Here is a 23,218-nt window from a genome sequence, read left to right as displayed (position 1 = left end):
GGCTTCACATACCTTATGCATTTCTGCAACCTTGAATCTAGGCAATCCTGCAACAATATTTTGGGCCTGCATTGATTTAAGTCGCTGTACATTAACATGACCAATGCGTTTATGCCAGATATCAATATCTGCAACTACACCGGTTCCATGTGCAAACATTGCTGCACTCAATTCAGACATGTCTGCATCCAACGTAAACATTCTGCCCTTCTTCTTTCCTTTTGCTATCAAGCGACCTTTATTCTTCATATCCTCAACAAAGCATCCATGAGGATTAAATCTGACCTGCAAGCCCTGCTCAACCATTTGACCGACAGAAACCAGATTCTTGGTGATATTCGGGACATGAAATACATCGGACAGGTATTTCTTTTTCCCATCCTGCATAGACAAGGGAATTTTTCCAATCTGCACAATAGGATGTGCAGTATCATCACCAGTCTCCACAAATCCTGGTTTTTCCATTTTCCTTGCATCCTCCATCCATTCTGCATGACCTGTCATGTGGTTTGATGCACCTGAGTCAACATACCATACATCATTGCTTTCTTCTGCACTTGTCACAGAATTGTTCATGTGCTGCACCATGAACAAATGCTCATTTCTGTCATCACCCTGTCTGCTAGAAGATGCATAATTTCCTTGTTGCAGTTTTCCATTCATGATGTCATTCTGCTTTTTATAGCAGTCTTTAGCCATATGACCCATTTTACCACAGTAGTAGCATTCAACATTACTGTTTGCATTTTGACCTCTTTGCCATCCACCACGACCTCTTTGGCTCCCCCTGCCTCTAGAGTTAACACGTCCTCCTCCATAGGACTGGTTTTCTTGAGTTTGCTGCATATTCTGATTTCTGCCACGGCCTCCAAATCGGCCTCCTCTACCTCTGCCTCTACCTCTTCCAGCATTTGAGTAGAAGACAGCTTCTTTTGAAGTTCCTCCTGAAGAAGATGCACCACCATTTCTTTGCTCCTCAGAAATTAGAAGAGCAATCAGCTCCTCAAAATCAGGAAATCTTTCACGAACTGAAATGGATGTCCGAAACTGTGCATAATCCTTTCCTAGACCATTCAAGGTCACAGAAACTAAATCATCATCTTCCACTGGTGACCCAATGGAAGCAAGTGCATCTGCAATCTTCTTCACCTTCATGTGGTAGTCGTTGATGCTCATATTTTCTCTTTGCACATTGTGCAACTCTTGCTTGAGCTGCATTTTCCTGGCTTGCGTATTTGTGCTATACATTTTTGACAAAGTATCCCATGCCTCCTTTGGCGTACTTGCATCCTGAATATGCACAATCATAGAGTCTGAAATGCTGATAGACAGCCAATACATAACTTTCCTGGCTCTCTCATGCCATGCTTTAAATGCCTGCATTTGCTGTTGATTGGGAACATCAGGCAGAACTGGTTCTTCTTCATTTCCTGCAACAAATTCCCAATATCCTTTTCCCATAAGGAAATTCGTCATTCTAAACTTCCATGCTTGGAAGTTGTTCTTGTCAAGCTTTTCAGTGACAATCTGTGAAAGAGAATCAGATGCCATTACAGAACACTGCAAAAAATTCTGTCACTGCAAACAACACAGCTTCACCCTCACAAGGGAAAATCTGCAAAACTGGCGAAAGTGGTATTTTACCACACAGTCACTTCCTAGTGACGATTTTGCATCAACAGGCAACAGGGATGATTCTGTAACTCCCAATGTCTCTGCGCACAAGCATACAATGCAATGTTTACAGTAACTATTCACCGACCTGTAGAACAGTGGCTGCACAGCATAAAACTGGGCCTTTTCCTGAGTGCGTGCAGAAAACTTCCGCCTCCAAAACAGGCCCCGAAATGGCCTCAAATAAAAAAAAACAAGGTCGCCGAGGGCTAAAGCCCACTCCCGTAGCATATACTGCCCTCTTGCTTCACCGCGAAGGGCGTCTCAACCTGAGACAATGCACTCCTGCAATTTCCGGCTATGCTACCTGCAGAGATCTGCTCCCAAAACAGAAAATGAAAGCAACACTGCTCCTCTTACCAGAACACCGCGAGCTTGGCTTGCTTTCTTGAGCTCCTTACCACGAACAAGGCTCTGATACCATGTCAAGATTGTGGGAGAGAAGGAAGGAGTCTCGCTTGAAGCTTTCTTGCTTGCACAATGGGGGAAGACACACAAGAGTGGAGGCTGAAAACAGTTTTCCTCTTCTTAGTTGTGTAAGCCAAAAGAACTCACATACAAAGAAATAGAAGAACCCTATATATGGGTCTTAAACCAAACTCAACTAACTAAGGTGGCATACTAACTGAGCCACGAACTAGAGTAGATAAGGATAGCTATCATGTAGCTATTATTCATGGGCGGTGTACCAACCGCGTCTGCAACTGACAAGTCGGTGACATAAATGCACAACGGTCACCCTGGCATATCACGAGTGGAGCTCGATATCTCAACACTATCACAGGGCCAAACCCTTTCGCCTCCGGCTTCGGCGGATGCATACGCTTTCCTCCCCTCCCTTCGGTTGATAGCTCTGGGGAGACCAGCCCCATGGCTAGTGAGGATAGGCACCAAGACTCCCATATGGGAGCCCAGGTAGTCCGGGACTTGAGAAAGGATTGCCCTAACTCTCACCCGGTAAAACGCCCCATCCTGACGGGTTCCCGCAGAGGGTGTGCCATGCCCAGCTTGGACGTCGGCTCGTAGGAGGTGTCCATTCCCATAGGTTACCTTAAGACCCCATTGCTACAGGTAACCAGTTTTGGTGAAACCAACCGTTTGGTGATATCGCAAGAGTACAGCTCAGTGACACATGTATTTCATGTCTTCGGGGTATCATCGTCATTTTCCAAGGGATCGGAGTTTATGAGCTATGTAGTTCTCGCAGGTATCACGGTATAGCTTCACCAAGGAATGTAACGACTGAAACATGTCCAGCCATCACACCCCTCGAGTGCGGTTTCGGGGCCACCCAATTGGGTAACCTCTTCCCACAAGCCTCCCCTCCAAGGGGGATCATGACAGCTTCCTCATCAGTGCCGTCGAGGCCTAGAATCTCTCGATATTCTCGAATGAGGTTGCCAAGAGTATAGTCCCAAAGGTCCGTAAATGCGTCACACTGGAGTATTATGTGACAAAGTGAAGACCAGGCCTCTGTCTGGTTGCAGCAGGGGCACTGTTGTGGTCTCCTTGGGTGAATCTTGTCCCGAAGGACCAATCCTCCAACGTGTGCCAAGAGTAGATAGCGTTCTGCTCCATGTTTCATCCATGGGTATTACTAAGAAGTTGAGTTTCACTTTCCACTTGTCGACTTCCACTTGGACTGCAAAGACTTGTTTTACTTCCTTGGCTTCTCCTTGTGCGAATGTTATTGTTAATCCTTCTGGGGCCTTTGATAGCTTCAATCCATGTTTTGCTGCACACTCTGGTGTCATGAAGTTGTGTGTTGCTCCTGTGTCCACCATGATAGGTTGGTTTCCTTCGCCCATTCGGCCTTTCATGTATAGATGGTGGACTGCCGCTACCCTGACTGCCATGCATTGGGGTCGGGCACTAACTGACCCTATCCTTGGGTGGTCCATGCTTTCTTCACTCCCATTTGGGATTTCCTGGATACGCAGTGGTTGTAGTTCTTCTCCTCCATATGCACAAGTTGCATTCACCCTTGATCCACTTGATGAAGCTGTATCTTCTATTGGGCATCTGTTTTGGTAGTGTGGACCCCCGCATTTGAAGCATCTGATGCCGGTGGAAGGGCCTAGGGGTCTCCACCATGATGTATTTGATCATGCGGGCCCATATGATGTGCTAGGGGTTGCCCTGTAGTGATTGTTTCCCCATCTTCCTGCTGCTCCTGTTGGTACTAATGCAGTTTGTGATACGGCCGTGGTGGTAGTGGTGTTTTGGCTCCTTGTATCTGTGAATGCCCCTCTAGGAGCATTGGGCCTCTAGTTCCATGAGTTGTTGTTGTTGAAGGTGTTGTTGAACATGTTTTAATTCCCTTGTGTTGTTCTTCTGCCTTCCAGGTCCCACCAGTCATTCGGCCATTCTCATGGCTTTTGCTAAGCTTGTTGACTCCTATCTCTCCACATCTCTTCTAGCCCATTCTTGCATCCCAAACAAAAATCCATGTAGCTTAGTGTCTGTATCCATGTTTGGTAGCTGGAGCATGATTTGCCTATATTTGCTGACATATTCTCTCATCTTTCCCTGTGTTTGCTTGAGGTTCCTCCATTAATCTCTCACTTTGAATTTCTCCAGCTTTGGAATAAAGTAGTCATTCAGTTCTTCCTGGAGTTCTTCCCACGAATAGATTGTGTGGCCCTGCTCTTGTTCTAGCAGGTACCAACTGGCAGCGTCCTCCTCCAAGTAAATGGCTGCCACCTCCGCCTTCCTGTCTTCGGTAATTCGTGAATACTTTAAGTACCTGTCCACCTCTGCGATCCATTTCTTCAAAACCAACCCATCTCTCTCTCCCTTGTACTTGGCGGGTTGGGGCATCTTGAATTTTCCATAATAATCTTCTGAACTACTGCTATCTTCCTCTTCTTTGCAATGGTGCTTCTTCTCCTTCTTCTTGTCTTTCTTTTTGCTTCCTAATTCTACTACTTTCTCCTTCTCCTTCCTTGTATCTTGTGCCCTCCTAGATGTCTCCTCTCTACCCGTTCTATCCATCTCCTCTTGCATTTGGTGTCTTTTCTCCTCTTCTTGTTGTTGAATCACCCATTCTCTATAGCCCTGCTCTACTTCTAGTTTTTTTCTCCTTTCTTCCTATTCTTCTTTCATCTGCATGTTCCTCCATATTGATTCTAGCATGCCTGACATACCATCCAATTGTCTTTCTAGTTCGGCCACCTTCTCCTCTTGGGCCACTCTCCATTCTTGCCCCCTACTTTTCTTCCTCTCCTCCAGTGTTGGGAGGGTGACGTTCTCCCTTTCGTCCTCCATGTGGTTGGTGGTGGTGTCGACGCGGGGAAGTCGCGTTTCGCCTGTGGTGGTGTGGGTCGTGCCGTGGGGAAGCCGCGTCATGTCTTCAGACGGTGGGATGTCGAGGTTACGGCGTCACGCCGGGGCGATGCGTTGGGGAGCGTCGTGACGTGGGGCGACGCGACGTGGGGCGTCGCGCTATGGGTCGTTACGACTTCGATCTCTTCGGGGCACTGGATCCTTCCTCCTGCTTCCGTGAGCACTCCTTTACTCCGAGCAAGAGTTGCTCTGATACCAAGTGTAATAAACCTGCACTTGTTACGCACTCAACACGGCACAGAAAGGTAACACGATATGAGCTCAAGGTATACTCTTGTATTATTCAATCCAAAAAACGGGACAACATAGACACATCCCAGGATTACACCCTCGTGATGCCGCACATAAGAGGGTTCACCACTAGACATAGGAAATCACACATAGAATGGAAACAAGGCAGAGCTTTGAGTCACTACTACTCCCTATATAGGTGCAATCGGTAGCAACAGCATGGTATAGCTTCAAAGCCCTTACACCCCCTCGCCCGCCCGCCCACCCCACCCGCCCCCCCCCCCCCCCCCCCCCCACTCCACCCGCCCCCCCTCAAAAAACAAAAAAGGAACGGGTAAGGGAAGAGCTCGTAAGTGACTAAGAGAAATTGCGCGGCTTTCCTTCACAGGGCGTCATCACCTGGTTGGCCTCTTATCAAGCGCTCAGTTTTGAGTGAAATTTCAGTCTGGATAACGTACCCCCCCGGCCACCCGCCACCCGCCCCCCCACCCCACCCCAGGCGCCCCTCTCTCTCTCTCTCTCTCTCTCTCTCTCTCTCTCTCTCTCTCGTGCCATAGACAGAGAGAGAAGAGTCTTAGGTAGCAGAGATGTTGCCTGGAAGCCTTCACTTCGAGTGCATGGGCTGTCTTGTTCCTCCCGATGTCTCATTCGGCAGGTTATCGTTGAACCGGCCTTTCGCTCGCTTCTCCCGCATGCCCCTGGTTGATTTCCCAGCTCCCAAATGCCTATCCGTGTCGAGCGACGCTGTGACACTGTCAGAGAAGCAAGGCACCAAGCCAAAATCGCCGCAGAAGGCCGCGCAGAATAGCCAACGGGCTCAGGAAAGCGTCACTCCTCGCAGCGAGGATTTCAACATGTGGTATCTTGATGTTATTGCTGCTGCGGAGCTCGCCGACTATGGCCCTGTCCGTGGTACAATGGTCATTCGGCCGTATGGCTATGCCATATGGGAAGCTATCCAGGTATCCCATCAGGAGAACTTATTTCATTGTTCCAAATGCACAGCCTTTTATGTGTGTTTGTTTGTTTTGCACAACATTCTCAGTATGTGGATTCTATGATACGTTCAGCACTCGGTTACATAGCTATGCCATTTGGGAAGCTGGCCATTAGGAAAGCTCATCATTTTGAGTTGTTCCAATGGCCCAGTTTTTTTTATATGTGTTCTTCTCTTTGCCTCAAACCTTTTCAGTGTCTACATTCTGATACTTTCAGCATTCAGCCCGATACATTCAGCATTCAGCCATGCTGCTGAAGGTATCTCATTAGGAAAGCTCCTGTGCATTCTGAGGCCATTATGTGCATTCTGATGTCAGTCTGTTGCATGGAGGAAAGTAAGTTGCCTTACATGTTGAGGAGATGTATGGAAAGTGGAAGGGCTCTGAGAGAAGAAATGTTTAATACCTTTGCTTGTAATATGTTAATTTGACAAGGTTGGGGAGCAATTATGTACATTGGAAAGCTTGGGACATCTTAAGATGGAAATGTTAAGAACATCTATTTGCAATAAGCTGCTGTTCTTAATTGTGGCAAGGGTTTTGCAACGTAAGTCAATTTGAGAAACGCTAGATTTCTTATGCTGTTAATTTAGCCCCTTTACTGCAGGCTTATCTTGATGCAAAGTTTAAGGAGACTGGACATTCAAATATGTACTTTCCACAGGTAATTTAGGAAGACAGGAGGAAAAATGATGCTCAAACTTGTGTCTTCTTAATTGACTCAGTTACTTCTTGTTGCAGTTTATTCCATATTCCTTTATTGAAAAAGAAGCTAGTCATGTGGAAGGATTTAGTCCTGAACTTGCCTTGGTTACCATTGGTGGTGGCAAAGAATTGGAAGAGAAGTTGGTGGTAAGTTGCAATTATTCTGGTTATTGTCGAATCTTTCTAAGATGCTAAATTGTATTGGTTTTGACTGGATTCCCCCATTGATATCTGTAATATAAGATTATCTAAGATTCGTTCAATGATATGAGCTGTTCTAGCAGCCACAAAAAAGTTCTGATTCTAGGACACATGCTCTGTTTGGGTCTGTGGTTGCTCCTTCGGTTGGATTAAATCTTTACTATCCAACTTCTAGGAGGAAAATCGACTCTTTGTGCTCTACCTTCCCGAGTACTTTAGTGTGTACATTCCTTCCCATTGAGACTGTTATGGTGCTTGAGTCTAATGCCCTTGAACTGCCACTTATATCTGCTAATTTGATGTGCTAACTGCTGAGCGAGTTGCTTACCAAGGTGGTGAAATGTCTTTGATTACTACTAGAAGTTAGATAATGAATAATGGGACTCCAACTGGAGTTCCATCTGAGATCTGAGGTTGTGACAAGCATAAAGGGAGTGATTGCTATGTGCTAAAACTTTGGCATTGGATCTGTAGAAGTGAGAGAGTTAGATATTTTTGAGCTGGAATCTCAAATCTGAAATTCTGAAATTGCTCCAAGTAAGGCCCATTGCAGATCGCTGTGTGGATGCCCAGACACTCAATTTTGGGCCAATCAGAGTTGAGGGGAGAAGCTGGTGGAAATGTATTGTTTTCACACTAACTGTACCCACTACCGGATGGTAACCTGTTAGACCTGTTTTTATGAGGACGAAAGAGGACAGGGCTGCTCCCTGTCCAGATGTGTCCACTGCAAATACCATGCAGGGACTGGCTGAGCTTGACATCAGCAAATAATGTAAACCCAATTACACATCAGCTTGTCTTCATGTCCTTTCCCATCTGTCCATCGATACCAATACACTATGTCCGTTATGTCAGGCATCTCTCCTGCCCAAGAGCTGGCCACGGGTTGGGCCGGTGCTGTGTAACCTATGGAGATATGTTAAATGGAAATCTGAAACTAGGAAATGGCATTTGTCAGACTGATTCTGGAACTAGGCACTGTTCCGTCTGGACTGACACTGGAGTCTCCCTGGAAGATCATCATGAATACCTTCTTGGAGATGTGCTGAACCTCCTAGGGAGTCAAGCAGTCTACTCAATTTGCTTGGGGGTACCATCTTGATGCTATCAGGTCATACTGAGCTGGAAATGTAGCTGTTTCAGTCTGCTGTAGAGAGGAACACATGTTTGTGGACACTGCACTTAGGTTGGGAAGACTAGTTTGTGCTGAAAATGCAGCCCGGATGTGATTTGCTGTCATGTCCATCTTTGCAGCTTTGCTCTCCATATTGCACGTTTGGGCAGGAGGTTTGCAAAACATAGAAAGTGGGGAAGGTGTGACACTGAAAGAGTGAGAAGTTCAGGAAATTTATTGACAAAGAGAGTGAGGGAGGCGGGATGGGGGATATTATCACACTTGAGAGTCCAGTGAGGTTTCCATCCAGTCATAGTCTCATATAGAACATCCAAGATGTCTCCTGTACTCTTTGCAGTGCTTGTTTTGTCTGTAATCACTTGTACTAAGCTATGAGTAAAGGCATGCTACATAAGACTTCATGCAAGGTTCAAGCATACTTAATAGCGATGTGGAGTACATGGAGCAAGACACAGTCCTTTGGTAGGCCTAGCATCAGGCACAGCTAAAACACAGCAGCAACAGGCCACAATGTAGTCTCATGTGCAGCAGATGGTTGAAATGATGATGCAGCAGGTTGTGGATGTTGTGGATGATGATAATGTGAGTAGGGTGGCCTGTTTTGGGCAGAAAGGCAGCTGCATGTTTGGAAAACAGAGCAGAAGCTGGTTGTGGATGATGACATCAAGCTGGCAACTGCATCTAGAATGAGGATGACTGGCTGGGTGGTTGCAGATGCACCTCCATTGATGAAGACACTTGTAGGATAGGGCGGCAGCAGTTCCAGATGGCGTATGGGCAGCTTGCTAGCAGTGTGTGGAGGGGTGGCTGTAGGCTGGAGGCTGTAATGATGAATGATCAAGACGGGATAGATGGATGCCCATAACATAGTCTATCTATAGAGGATTTTGGTGCATTCATCCCACTATTTAAAAATGGAGCCTTTTATTTTTGATTATCAGCATTAATTGCTTCTTTGGGGCTGTTTAAAGGAGAATAGATTAAGCACTAATGCATAGTAATTTTTAATTAAAGCTTGCCCTAATTTTAGTGGCTCAACACCTCCTCTTGGGCCCAAAAAGATCCCAAGATGAAGAGGTAATCAATTCTCCACCTGTTTTAAATTTAAAAGGTCCACCTTATGGAAACCAAGGAATTGGACTAAGGATGCCTCTATGGGTTTGTCAGAGTGCAGCGGTGCGGAAGCGTAGGATTGAGAGAGAGAGAACGCAGAGAGAGAAGAGAGAGAAAGAGATAGTGGACGATGAAGATCTGCTGTATAAAGAATGCTGAATACAAAGATATGCAGATATATACACGGGCGCAGTGCGCTGGACTGCGTGTCTCCACCTCGACGATGCAACCTGCTGTCCACCTCGAAGTCCGCTGCAGTCTGCACTGTGCTGTTTGAAATCTGCGAACAGAGACAGAATCTGTGCGTCACCGGTCTGTAATCTGTGAGCAAAGAAGTGTACTAGACTGCTGAGAATGTCGGGTATAAATAGCCGAGAAACGGGGCAAAAGAGGGCGCCAGAAATAGCCAGGCGGCTACATTAAATGCAGTCGACTGGCTGCTGCAGGTCGGATTGCCACGTGGCAGTTCGACTGTGCAGTCCGACTGCACCAGGCCTGCCCTGCTGCCCTGATCTGATCTCTAACACCCCCTCTCAGAGCCTGGGTAGGGCAGAAGCCTGAGGGATCTGGAATGTCTCCGAAGTAGAGCCTGAGGAAGCGCCTTCGTAAACAAATCCGCAAGATTGTCCTCCGTCTTGCAATACTCCACAGTGATGGTCTTATCCAGAAGCTTTTCTCGGATGAAGTGGTACTGGATCTCTATGTGCTTCGTCCGGACATGAAAAACAGGGTTCCTTGCCAAGGCAATGCAACTCTCATTGTCACATCGCAGCAATGTAGGACGAGTCTGGGGGCACCCAAGCTCCTCCAATAATCTCCGAAGCCACACAACCTCGCATGTGGTGGAAGACGCGGCCTGATACTGGCTTCGGAGATTATTGGAGGAGCTTGGGTGCCCCCAGACTCGTCCTACATTGCTGCGATGTGACAATGAGAGTTGCATTGCCTTGGCAAGGAACCCTGTTTTTCATGCCCGGACAAAGCACATAGAGATCCAGTACCACTTCATCCGAGAAAAGCTTCTGGATGAGACCATCACTGTGGAGTATTGCAAGACGGAGGACAATCTTGCGGATTCGTTTACGAAGGTGCTTCCTCAGGCTCTACTTCAGAGACATTCCATTCGGATCCATAGGAGTAGATAGGGCCCGACAATCCTCCATCTCAAAAGACACCAAGAGCTCCTGTACATAACTCTGTTGAGAAACAAAGATCCCCCTCTGAGACTGATAAATCTCATGGCCCAAAAAGAAATGGAGTAGACCCAAGTCCGTCATCTCGAACGTCCGATGTAAAGCTGACTTCGTCTCTTGGACCTGATGTGCATCATCACCTGTGACAATCAAATCATCAACATATAAGACAAATAGCACACAACCATCCTCGGAAGTGTGAACATACAGCTGCGGATCAGCCTTGGACCGTCGATATCCCAACTGAGATTGAAGGAACGAATCAATTTTCTCGTTCCATGCACGCGGAGCCTGCTTGAGGCCATACAAGGCCTTCTTCAACCTGTAGACTTTCCCATCTGAAGAACCAAAGCCAGGAGGCTGCTCAACATAGATCTCCTCCTTCAAATCACCATTGAGGAAGGCCGACTTCACATCCAACTGATAAACAGGCCATCTCCTATGGCCAGCCAAAGCAAGAACAGCTCTAATGGTCGCCATACGAGCTGTGGGGGCAAAAGTATCATGACAATCAATACCTGGGCGCTGTGAGAAACCTTTAGCAACAAGGCGAGCCTTGTGCTTATCCAAAGTACCATCGCTTAGGTATTTGGTCTTGAAGACCCACTTGACTCCAATCACCTTCTTCTTCGGGGGGTGGGGCTCGAGTAACCAAGTACCATTCCTCTCAATAGCCTCCAACTCAGCTTCCATAGCTTTCTTCCATGGGGTGGACTGTAAAGCCTCCTTCACGAAGGTGGGCTCTCGATCCTGCATAACACGGGTCATCAAACAATAGTTGGAGCAAACAAGCTCCGCAGAATGTGCCTGGTGCCTCCGTGACCGCCGCGGACCATCCTGCGGTCCCCACTCCTCAGGAACCCCCTCGATCCCTGAATCACGGAGTGTGTCACGGGCCCAGCGAGGAGGAGGCCGGACCTCCCCTCGTTTTTCTCCATCAACAAAAGACTGTGGAATATCCACCGGCGGTAACTCCTCAGAGGTGTCCGGTGGAACAATAGACTCTGTGTCAGAAACAGAATCATAATCAAAAGGCACGGGCTCCAGTGGAACTGTAGAAGGAGCCCAACTCTCCCCTGGATCTCCAAGAACGGGATGCTTCTCACTCGTTGAAGTAGCCGGAACCTCCACAAACCGCACATCACGGCTAGTGTACACATCCCGCTTGACGGGATCATACAGACGGTAGCCTTGGGACTGAGAGCTGTAGCCAACAAATACCTGTTTTCGGGAAGTTGCTTCAAATTTATCACGGTGAGCCTTGGGAATGTGAACATAGGCATCACATCCAAAGACCCGAAAGTAAGAAACATCTGGCTTCGTCCCAAAATAAGCCTCAAATGGAGTCATCCCTTCCACGGCCGAAGTAGGGGATCGATTAAGGATGTGAACTGCAGTAGCCACAGCCTCGGCCCACAGAACCTGAGGGGTCTGTCGGTGCTCCATCATGGTGCGCGCCATCTCGATCACACTGCGGTTCTTCCGTTCAAGAATACCATTTTCTTGAGGAGTGTTGGTATTGGCAAACTCCTGGTGAATTTTTCTATCTGCACAAAACCAAGCAAACTCATTAGAAACAAATTCACCTTCCTTGTCGGATCGCAAGGTCTTTAACTTCCGGCCCGATCGGTTCTCCTCAAAGAGAAGCCAATCCTTGAAGTGCGAGAAAGCTTCTGACTTTAATGCCAAAAAATAGGCCCATGTCATCCTGCTGTAGTCATCCACGATCAGCATGAAGTACGAGCTCCCACGTAAGGACTCAATCCTCATAGGGCCACATAGATCCGTAGATACTAGCTCCATCGGTGAAGTAGACCGCCGCGAAGCTGTGTGGGGAATGGCATCCCTATGCTGCTTCCCCCGTATGCAGGAGACACATGGCTGTTGGCTCACCACTATATCTGGCAACCCTCGAACAAGCTGTCCACGTGACGCCCTTCGAAGATAGTCATAGTTCAGGTGACCAAACCGAGCATGCCATAACTCTGACTGTGACTGAGAGGTAAGAAGAAGAGTAGAGAGGGCGGTGGAAGACTTCAGTTTGTAAATGCCGTTCTCCTCATATCCGGATGAGAGAACCTTCCTCGATCCACGATCAAGAACTCGCACCGTAGAAGTGCCAAACTCCACCAAAAGACCAAGGGAGCAAATCTTATGAACTGAAAGGAGATGGTACCCTAATCCTGGTACATGCAAAACCTCTGAGGTATGGGTACCACCTCGTCCATCCGGAATAAGCTGCATCTTACCCCGACCTGCAATAGAAACTGAAGAGCTATCTCCAATGAGAATCTGCCCACGCGACGGTCGCAGCTGGGCAACACCATCTAATAAAGGAGTCATGTGCCGTGAGGCACCACTATCAACGATCCACTCTCGAACTTGGAGAGCCGTCATCGCAACATCAGAAGCATTCGGTGAAGCGTCCTCAATGACAGCTAGATGAAGAAATGCAGCTGATGAGGGTACAGCCACCGCTCCAGAATCCTTGGTGTCCTTCTTCTTGGTGTCCTTCGTGTCTTTGTCAGGGCAATCCTTTTTCCAATGGCCAGTCTTTCCACAAATATGGCATGTGGAGTCTTTGTTCTTGTCCTTGTCCTTGTCCTTCTTGGACTTGTTATCCCCCTTCTTCTTCTTTTGGTCCTTCCCCTTCTTCTGAGAGGCTTGACCTGTCAATGCCTCCGACTTGGAAGCATTCTGTCCCTTTAACTGTTCCTCTTGGTCCAAGACCATAGGAACCAACTCTTCCCACCAAAGAGTAGACTCGCGCCCCGAAGCAATAAGGGCAGAGTAAAATGTACCGAATCGTGGCGGTAACTGGGACAATAGTGTGATCGCCATGTCTTCGGAGGAAATCGGTTTCCCCGCATTTTGAACCTGCATCTGAAGTTGCCTTAGCTTGTTAATGTGCTCCCGTAGCGAAGAAGACTTATGTACGGACAAGGTCCGCATCTGTACCTCCAAAGAAACCCGCTTCATTAGGGTCATCCGATTGTACATCTGATCAAGCTCCAGCCATATCTCTTGAGCCACCGTCAAGTGCTCGATGTGAGCGATCACGGCTGTAGTGCATGATAGAAAGAGAAAGGATCGAATCCTGGCATTCAGTTTGTCCCAATGAGACTGGGCCTTGGCCAACTCCGCACGAGCATCGGAAGAGAGTTTGGACTCATCTCTTACCGAGGACCGGTCAATCTCCTCCTGTACCAACTCCGCCAAATCATAGGACTCAAGTATGGCCAACATCATGACGCACCAAATGCGGTAGTTGTCGTCGTCGAGCTTCTGATCTGTAGGAAGAGCCGGTAAGACAAGCACCTTCCGGTCCATAATTGCCTGGAACTCCAAGTCCATCTCTGTAGACATCTTCACCTGCAATGCCTTCACAAACACAAAAGCAGCCTCCCTGACTGGGAAAACTCAGCCTGCTAAGGCTCTTCCTCGTCCTGAAGCTTCTTCACCCGCCGGAGGCAATGAAAAAGCAAAACCTGCACTTGTAGGCTGAAAACTCAAACTTCCTCCGCGTCAAACAGCAGTAAACAGCAGCAAATCCACCACCTGTACTCCTTTCCTGTGCGCCCACACTCGTTTCAGCCTTGTTCCAAGGCGCAGCCCTCCTGTCCGCCCTTAAACGTAAAAAACGCAAATTTGTGTCGCAATGGAAACTCCTCTTCAGGTTGATTCTGCGCTCAGTCAGCCCTCAAACATTGCTCTGATACCATGTCAGAGTGCAGCGGTGCGGAAGTGTAGGACTGAGAGAGAGAGAACGCAGAGAGAGAAGAGAGAGAAAGAGACAGTGGACGATGAAGATCTGCTGTATAAAGAATGCTGAATACAAAGATATGCAGATATATACACGGGCGCAGTGCGCTGGACTGCGTGTCTCCACCTCGACGATGCAACCTGCTGTCCACCTCGAAGTCCGCTGCAGTCTGCACTGTCTGCTGTCTGAAATCTGCGAACAGAGACAGAATCTGCGCGTCACCGGTCTGTAATCTGCGAGCAGAGAAGTGTACCAGACTGCTGAGAATGTCGGGTATAAATAGCCGAGAAACGGGGCAAAAGAGGGCGCCAGAAATAGCCAGGCGGCTGCATTAAATGCAGCCGACTGGCTGCTGCAGGTCGGACTGCCACGTGGCAGTCCGACTGCACCAGGCCTGCCCTCCTGCCCTGATCTGATCTCTAACAGGGTTGCCTAATGGTCTATCATGATCATAGAGGTAATGGGTGTTTTCTTTTGAGTAGCCCAATTTGATGGGTCTTGGAATTTTCTTTTCTTTTCTTTCCAAGGCAATATATGAACAACTAGACATTAAGATTTTATCCCTCGTTATAATAACCTTTGCAAGGCAAGGCTTTTGGTGATGAAGTGTAGAAACATGAAGTGATGAAGTAGATGAGGGAAGCTGCGATGGGAACTTCCATAATACCCTAGTGAGATTACCAATGGGAAGTGTTAAAAATATGGTGGATCCAAGTTGACCACCCTTTAAATGAGGTAAAAGGGAACATGTTTACTTAATGCAAGGAGGATTCACCTTGGATGGACACTTATTGTCACAAGTGTTCCTCTATTCCAAGGGTTCCATTCCATTTTAACACAATGCAAATGCATGGGAGATGGAAAGGGTAACGAAAATTGTCATGTTAAACATGATAGCATGCAAAGTACAGTGGTACCACTTGAGCAATGTCTTGACAGGGGAATTGCTCACTTGCCCAAGCATCCTTTTACAACTTTAATTATCAAGATGCCATACAAATAATGATACAAATACCTATGAATCAAGGAAGAAGGGAAACAAAATCCTATTGGTATCAAGAGAATAAGGTGTCCCTTCTCACCAACCTTTGGGGACCCCCTCTCCCCATCATTGGCGTCGAAGGGGAGGGTGGATCGATGTCGGTTTGGCGACAAAGGACATCAAGAATTAGATGGTTGACTGGTTTGGTTAGTATATTATTGTGGATATATGAAGGTGGCACAAACTCTAGGTTGATGATGCCTAGCTCCACTTGCTCTTGAGTATAGTGGTAGTGGACTCCAACATGCTTCATTTTGTTGTTGATGATACGGCTACTAGCAAGTGCTATAGCACTTTGGCCATCATAGTAAATCACTACAGGAGTCTCTTGTGGGAACTATTGCTTTGCCATCAAACTCCTCAAAGAGATGGCCTTGGTGATACCATTTTTCCAAGGTTTGGTATTCAGCCTTTGCTGAAGATGTAATTGTAGTCTCTCGTTTTTGGCTCGACCAAACGATTGGAGGTGAGCCCAAGTAGAAAATGTGATTACCATGGGAGTGCCAGGTATTCAAGTCCCCAGTCCAATTAGAATTGGTATATCCCTGTCGGGTTAGTCCTTGATTGAACGGCAAGTTGTAAGCTTAAGTACATTTTAATATGCCTTGACATGTCTATATGGAATCTACCAAGACTATTTAGATCCATTAAAGTATTGTCTAAGGATGGAAACTAGATAAGGAAGATTGGGGTGGTTGTGAATGGGTCAAAGAAGCTTTTCCATAACCTAATGGTAGCTATGCTATTTGAAGGGAGGACCATCAAAGTCCTTTGTTAGCTTCACTGTGCCTTTGGATGGAAAATTGTGGGTGAATTTGAGTGAGTGATCAAGAGATCATCGATGTATAATAGCACATAGTTGACCCCCTATGGAGTGTTAGCAGAGTATTTGTCAGCTCATGTTTGAGTGTGAGCTTGATCTGGGCTGGGCATTTTTATTAGGTATTTTAGGTTTTTTTTTGGTGTGGCATTTTATGCCAGTGGAGCATTTTATGCACCAGTCAGCCAGCATTAATGCTGGCCGACTAGCATTTATTGCTCCCCACTTTTCAGCCTATTTATACTCAGTGGCTCCTCCTCAGTCAGTACCTTCACCATCTGCAGACTTTGTGGAGAGAGGAGCCAGTGCCAGTGCCCACGCAGCCAGTGACTCACGGTTGTATGCGACTGTCTCGTGTTCAGATATATGGATTCCATTTCCCGTGCATACATCTGAGTTCTCATCTGTATCGTGTTCTTTTCTTTTCTCTTTTTGTCTTGTGGTTCAACAGTTTATTTCAGCACATGTTTATGCTTCCACCGCTGCTCCACTTCTGACATGGTATCAGATTTCAGGATCTGTGCTCCTGCTGTGTTCTCTTGCTGATTTCAGGACTGTCTTGTACCCTTGCTGCTCAGACGACTGCTGTAGCAGCTAGGCGATCTGTTTTGGGGCTGTTTCAGCCTGCGATTTCTGCAGTTTTGCCATTGCCTGCTGCCTACGCACCCTTTGCTGTCTGTGTTTTCGATCAGCAGCTGTTGGCGACAGTTTTCTACCTGGTTTTCTGCAGTTTACAGCCTGCGTTTTTGCTGATTCAGCATCCCTCGTGGCTGGGTGACTGTTAATTCAGGCCGTTTTTGCTGTTTTTGGCATTTTTTGACTGATTTTTTGCCTTTCTGCAGCAGATTTTGTCTTCTATTGATCAGATTTTGGGCTATATTGCATGTGAACTCTCATTTTCTGGAGTCTGTGCTTGTGTTTTGGCTGTGTTTCCTCTCTAAATTCCATATCTTCTCTACTTCTCTTCTTATCCTCTCCATATGATTCCTTTGTGCACTTCCACTGATGATACGTTACATGGACGTGATTATCTCACATGGAGTGCTGTCATGAAAGCTTGGTTTGTGCAGAAGCGGTTATGGCACATCATCTGTGGCGCTATTCCTCGACCTCTCCGTCCTTTTCCTCTTCCTGAAGACTTTGATGAGGACAACCATGAGGAAGCGGTGCTCACATGGGACTCGGACGATGCCCGTGCTTACTCGGCGTTGCTTCGGTGTATTTCTAAAGCGGTCTTAACGGCGGTTACCTCCTGTAAGACATCTCCTGAAGTATGGCAGAAGTTGCAGCAGATGTACGAGGCACCTTCCACCATGCGGGCAGTCACACTTTATGGCCAGCTCCAGTAGATGAAGTTTGAGCCGAAAGATACTATTCAGTCTTTTCTTCTTCGTGTTACGCAGGTACAGGACTAGCTTCGGCACATGCAATCTGCTCTTCCCGAGGCGCATCTCGTCGGGACGGTCCTCTACAAGCTCCCCCCGGAGTTTGATGGAGTGGCCAATGCTTTGCGGTTGCAGACATCATTGACTCCTGTCAATTTTACACATATGACCTCAATGCTTCTTGAGCATGAGACATCCTTGAGATTATAGGGGCGTCTTCCGGCACATTATGGAGGCGAGGCTTATGTAGCTTCAGAGAGGGGTGACGGGAAGAAGAAGTCGAAGGCCCAGTGTTACCACTGTGGCAAGAAGGGACATTTTCGGAAGGATTGCAAGACGTTAGCGGGTTCTAGGAAGAAGGAGCAGAAGACGAAGCGGGATGTTGACTCTACCGATGAGTCTTCTCCTTCATCAGACTCCGACTCAGTTCCTCCGACCCAGATGAAGTCCAAGGCGCGGAAGGGATCCTCTTCTTCGGATCGCGGGAAGGGCTTGGTAGCCCCTTCCTCGGCTGCTTTCTAGTGGTGGTGATGAGGTCATCCCTCACGACTCTCTTGTGCCAGAGAGGGAGTGTGAGTGGGTGTTCAGATGGGGCAGCCGCGCCTCATCTATGCTTTTATATAGGTGCACAGGTTCCAGAGAGGGACATCCCTGACGCATCGAATTCAGTCTGGCGGAATCAAATCCTGGAGCTGGGATTGACATCCAGGTTCATGATGAGCTGGTTATCTGACAGAAAGCGGGAGGCTTTCGTCTGGAGCTCACATGAGGAGACACTTTGGCGGTCTGGCCAACGGCGGGGAATCCATGGTCACCTATGTTCAGGGGCATTTTTGACAGGATGGTCTTGTATGCTCCTGCGAGACATTGATGAAGGACATAGAGACATGCTATGATCTTCTCTATTTTCAGGTGTTTGGTACGATCAACATCGACATCAGATTCTCTCCGAGGCACCTTGGTGGTGGCTTGATCATCCACTGCTTGGGTATCCATGGTTCTACTTGGTGGTTCTATAGTTTTTGATCCCTTTTCATTGTACTATTGTATTGTATTAGATTACCCATGATTTGAGAGAGGGTGTTACCAGAGTATTTGTCAGCTCATGTGTGAGTCTGAGCTTGATCTAGGCTGGGCATTTTTATTAGGTATTTTAGGTTTTTTTCTGGTGTGGCATTTTATGCCAGTGGAGCATTTTATGCACCAGTGGGCTAGCATTAATGTTGGCCGACCAACATTTATTGCTCCCCACTTTTCAGCCTATTTATACTCAGTGGCTCCTCCTCAATCAGTACCTTCACCATTTGCAGACTCTGTGGAGAGAGGAGCCAGTGTCACTGCCCACGCAGCCAGTGACTCACTGTTGTATGCGACTGTCTCGTGTTCAGATATATGGATTCCATTTCCCGTGCATACATCTGAGTTCTCATCTGTATCGTGTTCTTTTCTTTTCTCTTTTTGTCTTGTGTTTCAGCAGTTTATTTCAGCACATGTTTATGCTTCCACCGCTGCTCCACTTCTGACATGGAGTAGATCGTACACAGGGTTTGGATAATGGGATAATAAGTGGATGAATGAAAGCGTGAGCTTTTAAGTAGTCATCCATTTAATGGAACCATAATTGAGGTGCTTGCTTCGGTGCAAGAAGGCTTATCACAATGTGAGTACCATTTCCTCATACATGGAAGTGAAAATCTTAGTGGATGAGCCACATAGACTTCCTCATCCAAAAGTCATTTAGGATGGCACACTTAACATACATCAGATTGATAGGGCATTTATGGTGAGAGGTCAAGAATAGGAATATACAAAGAAGGATGGCAATGGTTGAGTGGGAGTAGAGGACTCTTCATATTCAATACCATACTTCTGTCGAAACCTTTGCACCACAAGGCAAGCCTTATATTTGTCTAAGGTTCCATCTGTGACTCAAACAATCCACCAACATTCAAGTCTCATTTGAAGCAATGCTTTCAAGCTACTTCTCCATGGCAAGTGCCATTTGGGGTGCTTGAGGACTGCTGTGACAATGGAGTGGAAAATAGAGAGTAAACACAAAGTGTAGGACAGCACTTAGAATGTGAAGTGTATGGTGCTGAATAAGAATGAATGAATCAGCATATGAATGATACAATTAGGGGGTCCCAAGTCCGTGTTTCAAGGATGGGTGGAGGTGATTGAGAGTGGTGTTGGAGTGTGTCATACTCACGACAGTTTTGGAGATGCAGCAGCAGCAGGCTGCTAAGCTGAGATGATGTCTATGGAATAGAGGGAGCAGTGTGCAGTCCTCCACAGTTTTTGACAGTCTTGGATGGTGATGGTAGCAGAAAACAGAAATACCAGCAGTGAAAATGCAGCTGTAATGATGACCATGATGATGCCAGCACTCTGATTGACAGCTGGAGGTGAGTCAAAACTGCTGGGCAGCCTGGTTTCTTGCTAAAAAGCAGGTCTGGATCCTCCTGAGCAGGTTGCTTGTCTGGAATCGAGGATATGCAGCAAGGATGGTCTGTATAACAGCTTAGGGCAATAGGCAGCCTTCAAAAAGCAAGGGTGAAACAGGTCGTGACAGCATGGGTGACAGGTGGACAATAGACTGAGGCGTCCACTGATGGTGATGTCCTCCAAATGGGCAGCAAGCTCAGATGGATCAGCAGCAGCTCTGGATGGGTTGTGGGCAGTAATGTGAGGGTAGAAGGCTGATGACTGAGGCCAGCATGTAATGATCACGGGTGAGAAATGCCTGACTATTTATAGTGAATCTGGTGCATTTGTCCCTTTGTTTGAAAATAAAGCCATTTATTTTGAGGAGAGATAATCAGGGATTAATGCATGCTAATCTTGGATTGTTGCAAACCTAATATTAGTGGCTCAACACCCCCTCTTAGGCCCAAAAGGTAACCAAGGCAGTGAGCAAGCCATGTCTCTGCCCTCTTTTATACATGAAAGGGCTCACCCTAAAGAAACAATATCTTGTATGACTTGTCATGGCAACTTAAAATGCAATGGTGCATGGCTAAAATAATTGCTCGAAGGGGAGCTTGGAACTGATGCTTCATGCAATTCATTAGAAAGTGCTTGTGTTCTCTTTCTTGATTGAGCTGCCCCATGCTGTTTTACTAGAAGCTCAATGGAGCTTCATTGTGATGTATCTTGCTTAACTCAACCACCAACAGTTCAAGAAGTTCTAGGAGAGATATTGGATGACAGAAGATTGGAAACAAGGTGAAAGATGTCGAGGAGACAAGATACAAACAAGCTAAATAAAGCAACATTTCATTGGCTTCATTAGGCATAGTTCAGCCACATCTGAAATGTTTCAACTATTTTATATCTCATGAGCAATGAAATATATTCAGTTATAGTAGTCACAACCCACATGTTCAACACATTAATATTGCTCATGTACTAATAATTTGAATTATCAACGAATGACCTAGGAATTGATGTTTAGTGTTTGGAGCTTAACATATGATAACTAGTGATTGGACCTGAATAGTGTTGAGCTCAGAGGGCACAGGGATCAAGACACGTAGGGATTGTTAGCAACAGAAAGACAAAGAGTGAGAGACAGCAGAGTAGTGGGAAGAGTGAACACGACTTGTGGGTACAATAATGAGAATGTACCACTTTAGGTTTTTAGATAGATATATATATGAAAGTACAAGTGCTAAGGGTGTGTTCACACCCGAGCACATTTAAAAGGCTTGAGGGCCTTTATTCCCAGCAACCTCCCACCTAAAGGCAATGTGCCTTAAGAGTAGAAAAGAATGAGCTAAGTCTAGGTATGTACAAAGCTGAAATATATATATCTATCCAACTCCCATCATCTGTTGGCAATGAGCAAACTGCTTTGTTGGAAGACCCTTCGTGAGAAGATCTACAGGATTATCATCTGTATGCACTTCGACAAGCCCAATGCTCTTGCTGTCAAGTACATCTCTAATGAAGTGGTATTTCTCTTGTATATGCTTCGTCTTTGTATGAAAGATGGGATTTCGTGCTAGTATGATAGTGTGAAGAAAACTGCTAGGGTTTGCATTGAAGACACAGAGAGTGCACGACCACGATAGAAACACAAAGAGACAGACATGGACATAGAGGGCAAAACTCAAATACAAAAACTCAAATACAAAAAGAAGGGAGAGAGAGAATACAACTCTGAAGTGAATGAATGTTGTAAATGAATGTAAGAGTGTATAGTGTGCTCAAGGGCAGAGCAATGTTGGAGTGTGATGTTCGTCAGAGATGGATCCCAAGTCTGTGACCACCAGTCAAAGTATAGGAGTGCTAAATAGTGAATGGCAGCTGGTTGGTCACCAAAACGCAGTAGTCTGGAGGTTGGAAACTGTGCACAGTATGCTGTAAATAGCAGGCTGAAACAATGTCTAATGTGGTTGGCGATGATTGGATGATCAAATTGCAACAGATGATGATGTCACCAATAGTTGACGTTAGTAGGGATAAAGGCGCGAGCAACAGGATCAAACACGAGTGGAGTGGTAGCAGTCTCAAGGGATGGACAGCCACGTGGTAGGAGGTTGATGGCTGAAATTTGCACGTGGAGTGAGAAACCTGCACAGACGGGATGGGGCTGAATGGGGGCAGCCTGTCTATTTATAGATGTGGAAGGGCGTCCCAAAAATTAGGATTTCCACTAAACTCTCTCAAACCGCTCCCTGTTTTAGGATTCCCATTAAACTCTCTCGAAGGGCTCCTCGTTTTAGGGTTTTAACTTTTTACTCTAAAAGAGCAATTTTTAGTGTGTTTTGGGGCTGTTTAAGAGGCTAATTAGCAAGTAATGCATATTTTAGCGCAATAGATAGCACTCTGATTATCACAATGGAGAACAAGCAACTCTGTAATGCCAAGCTCTCTCACTAGACGTGAAAGCCATAAAGCCTCCTTGCATGCCTCAGTGGGTGGCAGCCACATACTCTGCCTCTGTAGAAGACAATGCAACACACTTTTGTAGCTTGGAGATCCAAGAGACTACTTCTCTTGTGAAGGTAAACACATCCCAAAAGTGGACTTTCTGCAATCCGCATGACTAGCATAGTCTGCATTTGTAAAGCCAACAATAGATGCCTTCTGCTTTCCAAAGTAGATACACAACTCCTTTGTGCCTTTGAGGTATCTCATAATACCTTTCATTGCTTCCCAATGCCTTTTACCAAGGTTTGCCATGGATTTGCTAATCACTCCCACTGCAAAGGCAATGTCAAGACGTATAGCAACCATAATATACATCAAACTGCCAACAGCTGAAGCATATGGTATCTTGGTTATTTCAGCCTTCTCCTCATCAGATATAGGGTTGTCCTTTGCATTGAGTTTCACATATAGAGGCAATGGAACCCCAATTATTTTTCCCCCTTCCATATTGAAACGGTGCAAAACGTTGGAGATATACTCCTGCTGAGATAGATATAGTAATTTTTTTGACCTATCTCTCAGTATTCGCATGCCAAGAATGTGATTTGCATCACCAAGATCCTTCATATCAAAGCTGCCATGAAGATTTTACTTCAGTGAGTCCAAGGCATGAGTATCTCTGCCAGCAATCAGCATGTCATCAATATACAGAACCAAGATAATCAGGCTGCCATC

At 46.4% G+C, this 23,218-nt stretch overlaps 1 protein-coding gene across 2 annotated transcripts in view; it reads left to right on the top strand.

The window, feature by feature from the left end:
• Positions 1–5,685: 5,685 nt before the first annotated feature.
• Positions 5,686–23,218, top strand: part of OVA6 (Class II aaRS and biotin synthetases superfamily protein) — a 61,041-nt gene continuing 43,508 nt past the window's right edge. The window contains exons 1-3 of one of the 2 annotated variants that reach the window (XM_087693991.1): positions 5,686–6,212; positions 6,856–6,912; positions 6,990–7,100. In XM_087693991.1, coding sequence (XP_087550117.1) covers positions 5,838–6,212; positions 6,856–6,912; positions 6,990–7,100 — 543 coding nt within the window. In that variant the 5' untranslated portion in view covers positions 5,686–5,837. The remainder of the gene's footprint in view (positions 6,213–6,855; positions 6,913–6,989; positions 7,101–23,218) is intronic. The other variant, XM_087693992.1, reaches the window with a different exon arrangement.

Source organism: Lygodium microphyllum, chromosome 15 (assembly GCF_053477565.2).
Source record: "Lygodium microphyllum isolate KBCC chromosome 15, Lygodium_microphyllum_v1.1.10, whole genome shotgun sequence".
Lineage (NCBI taxonomy): Eukaryota > Viridiplantae > Streptophyta > Polypodiopsida > Schizaeales > Lygodiaceae > Lygodium > Lygodium microphyllum.
This window is presented reverse-complemented; position numbering and strand designations above follow the sequence as displayed.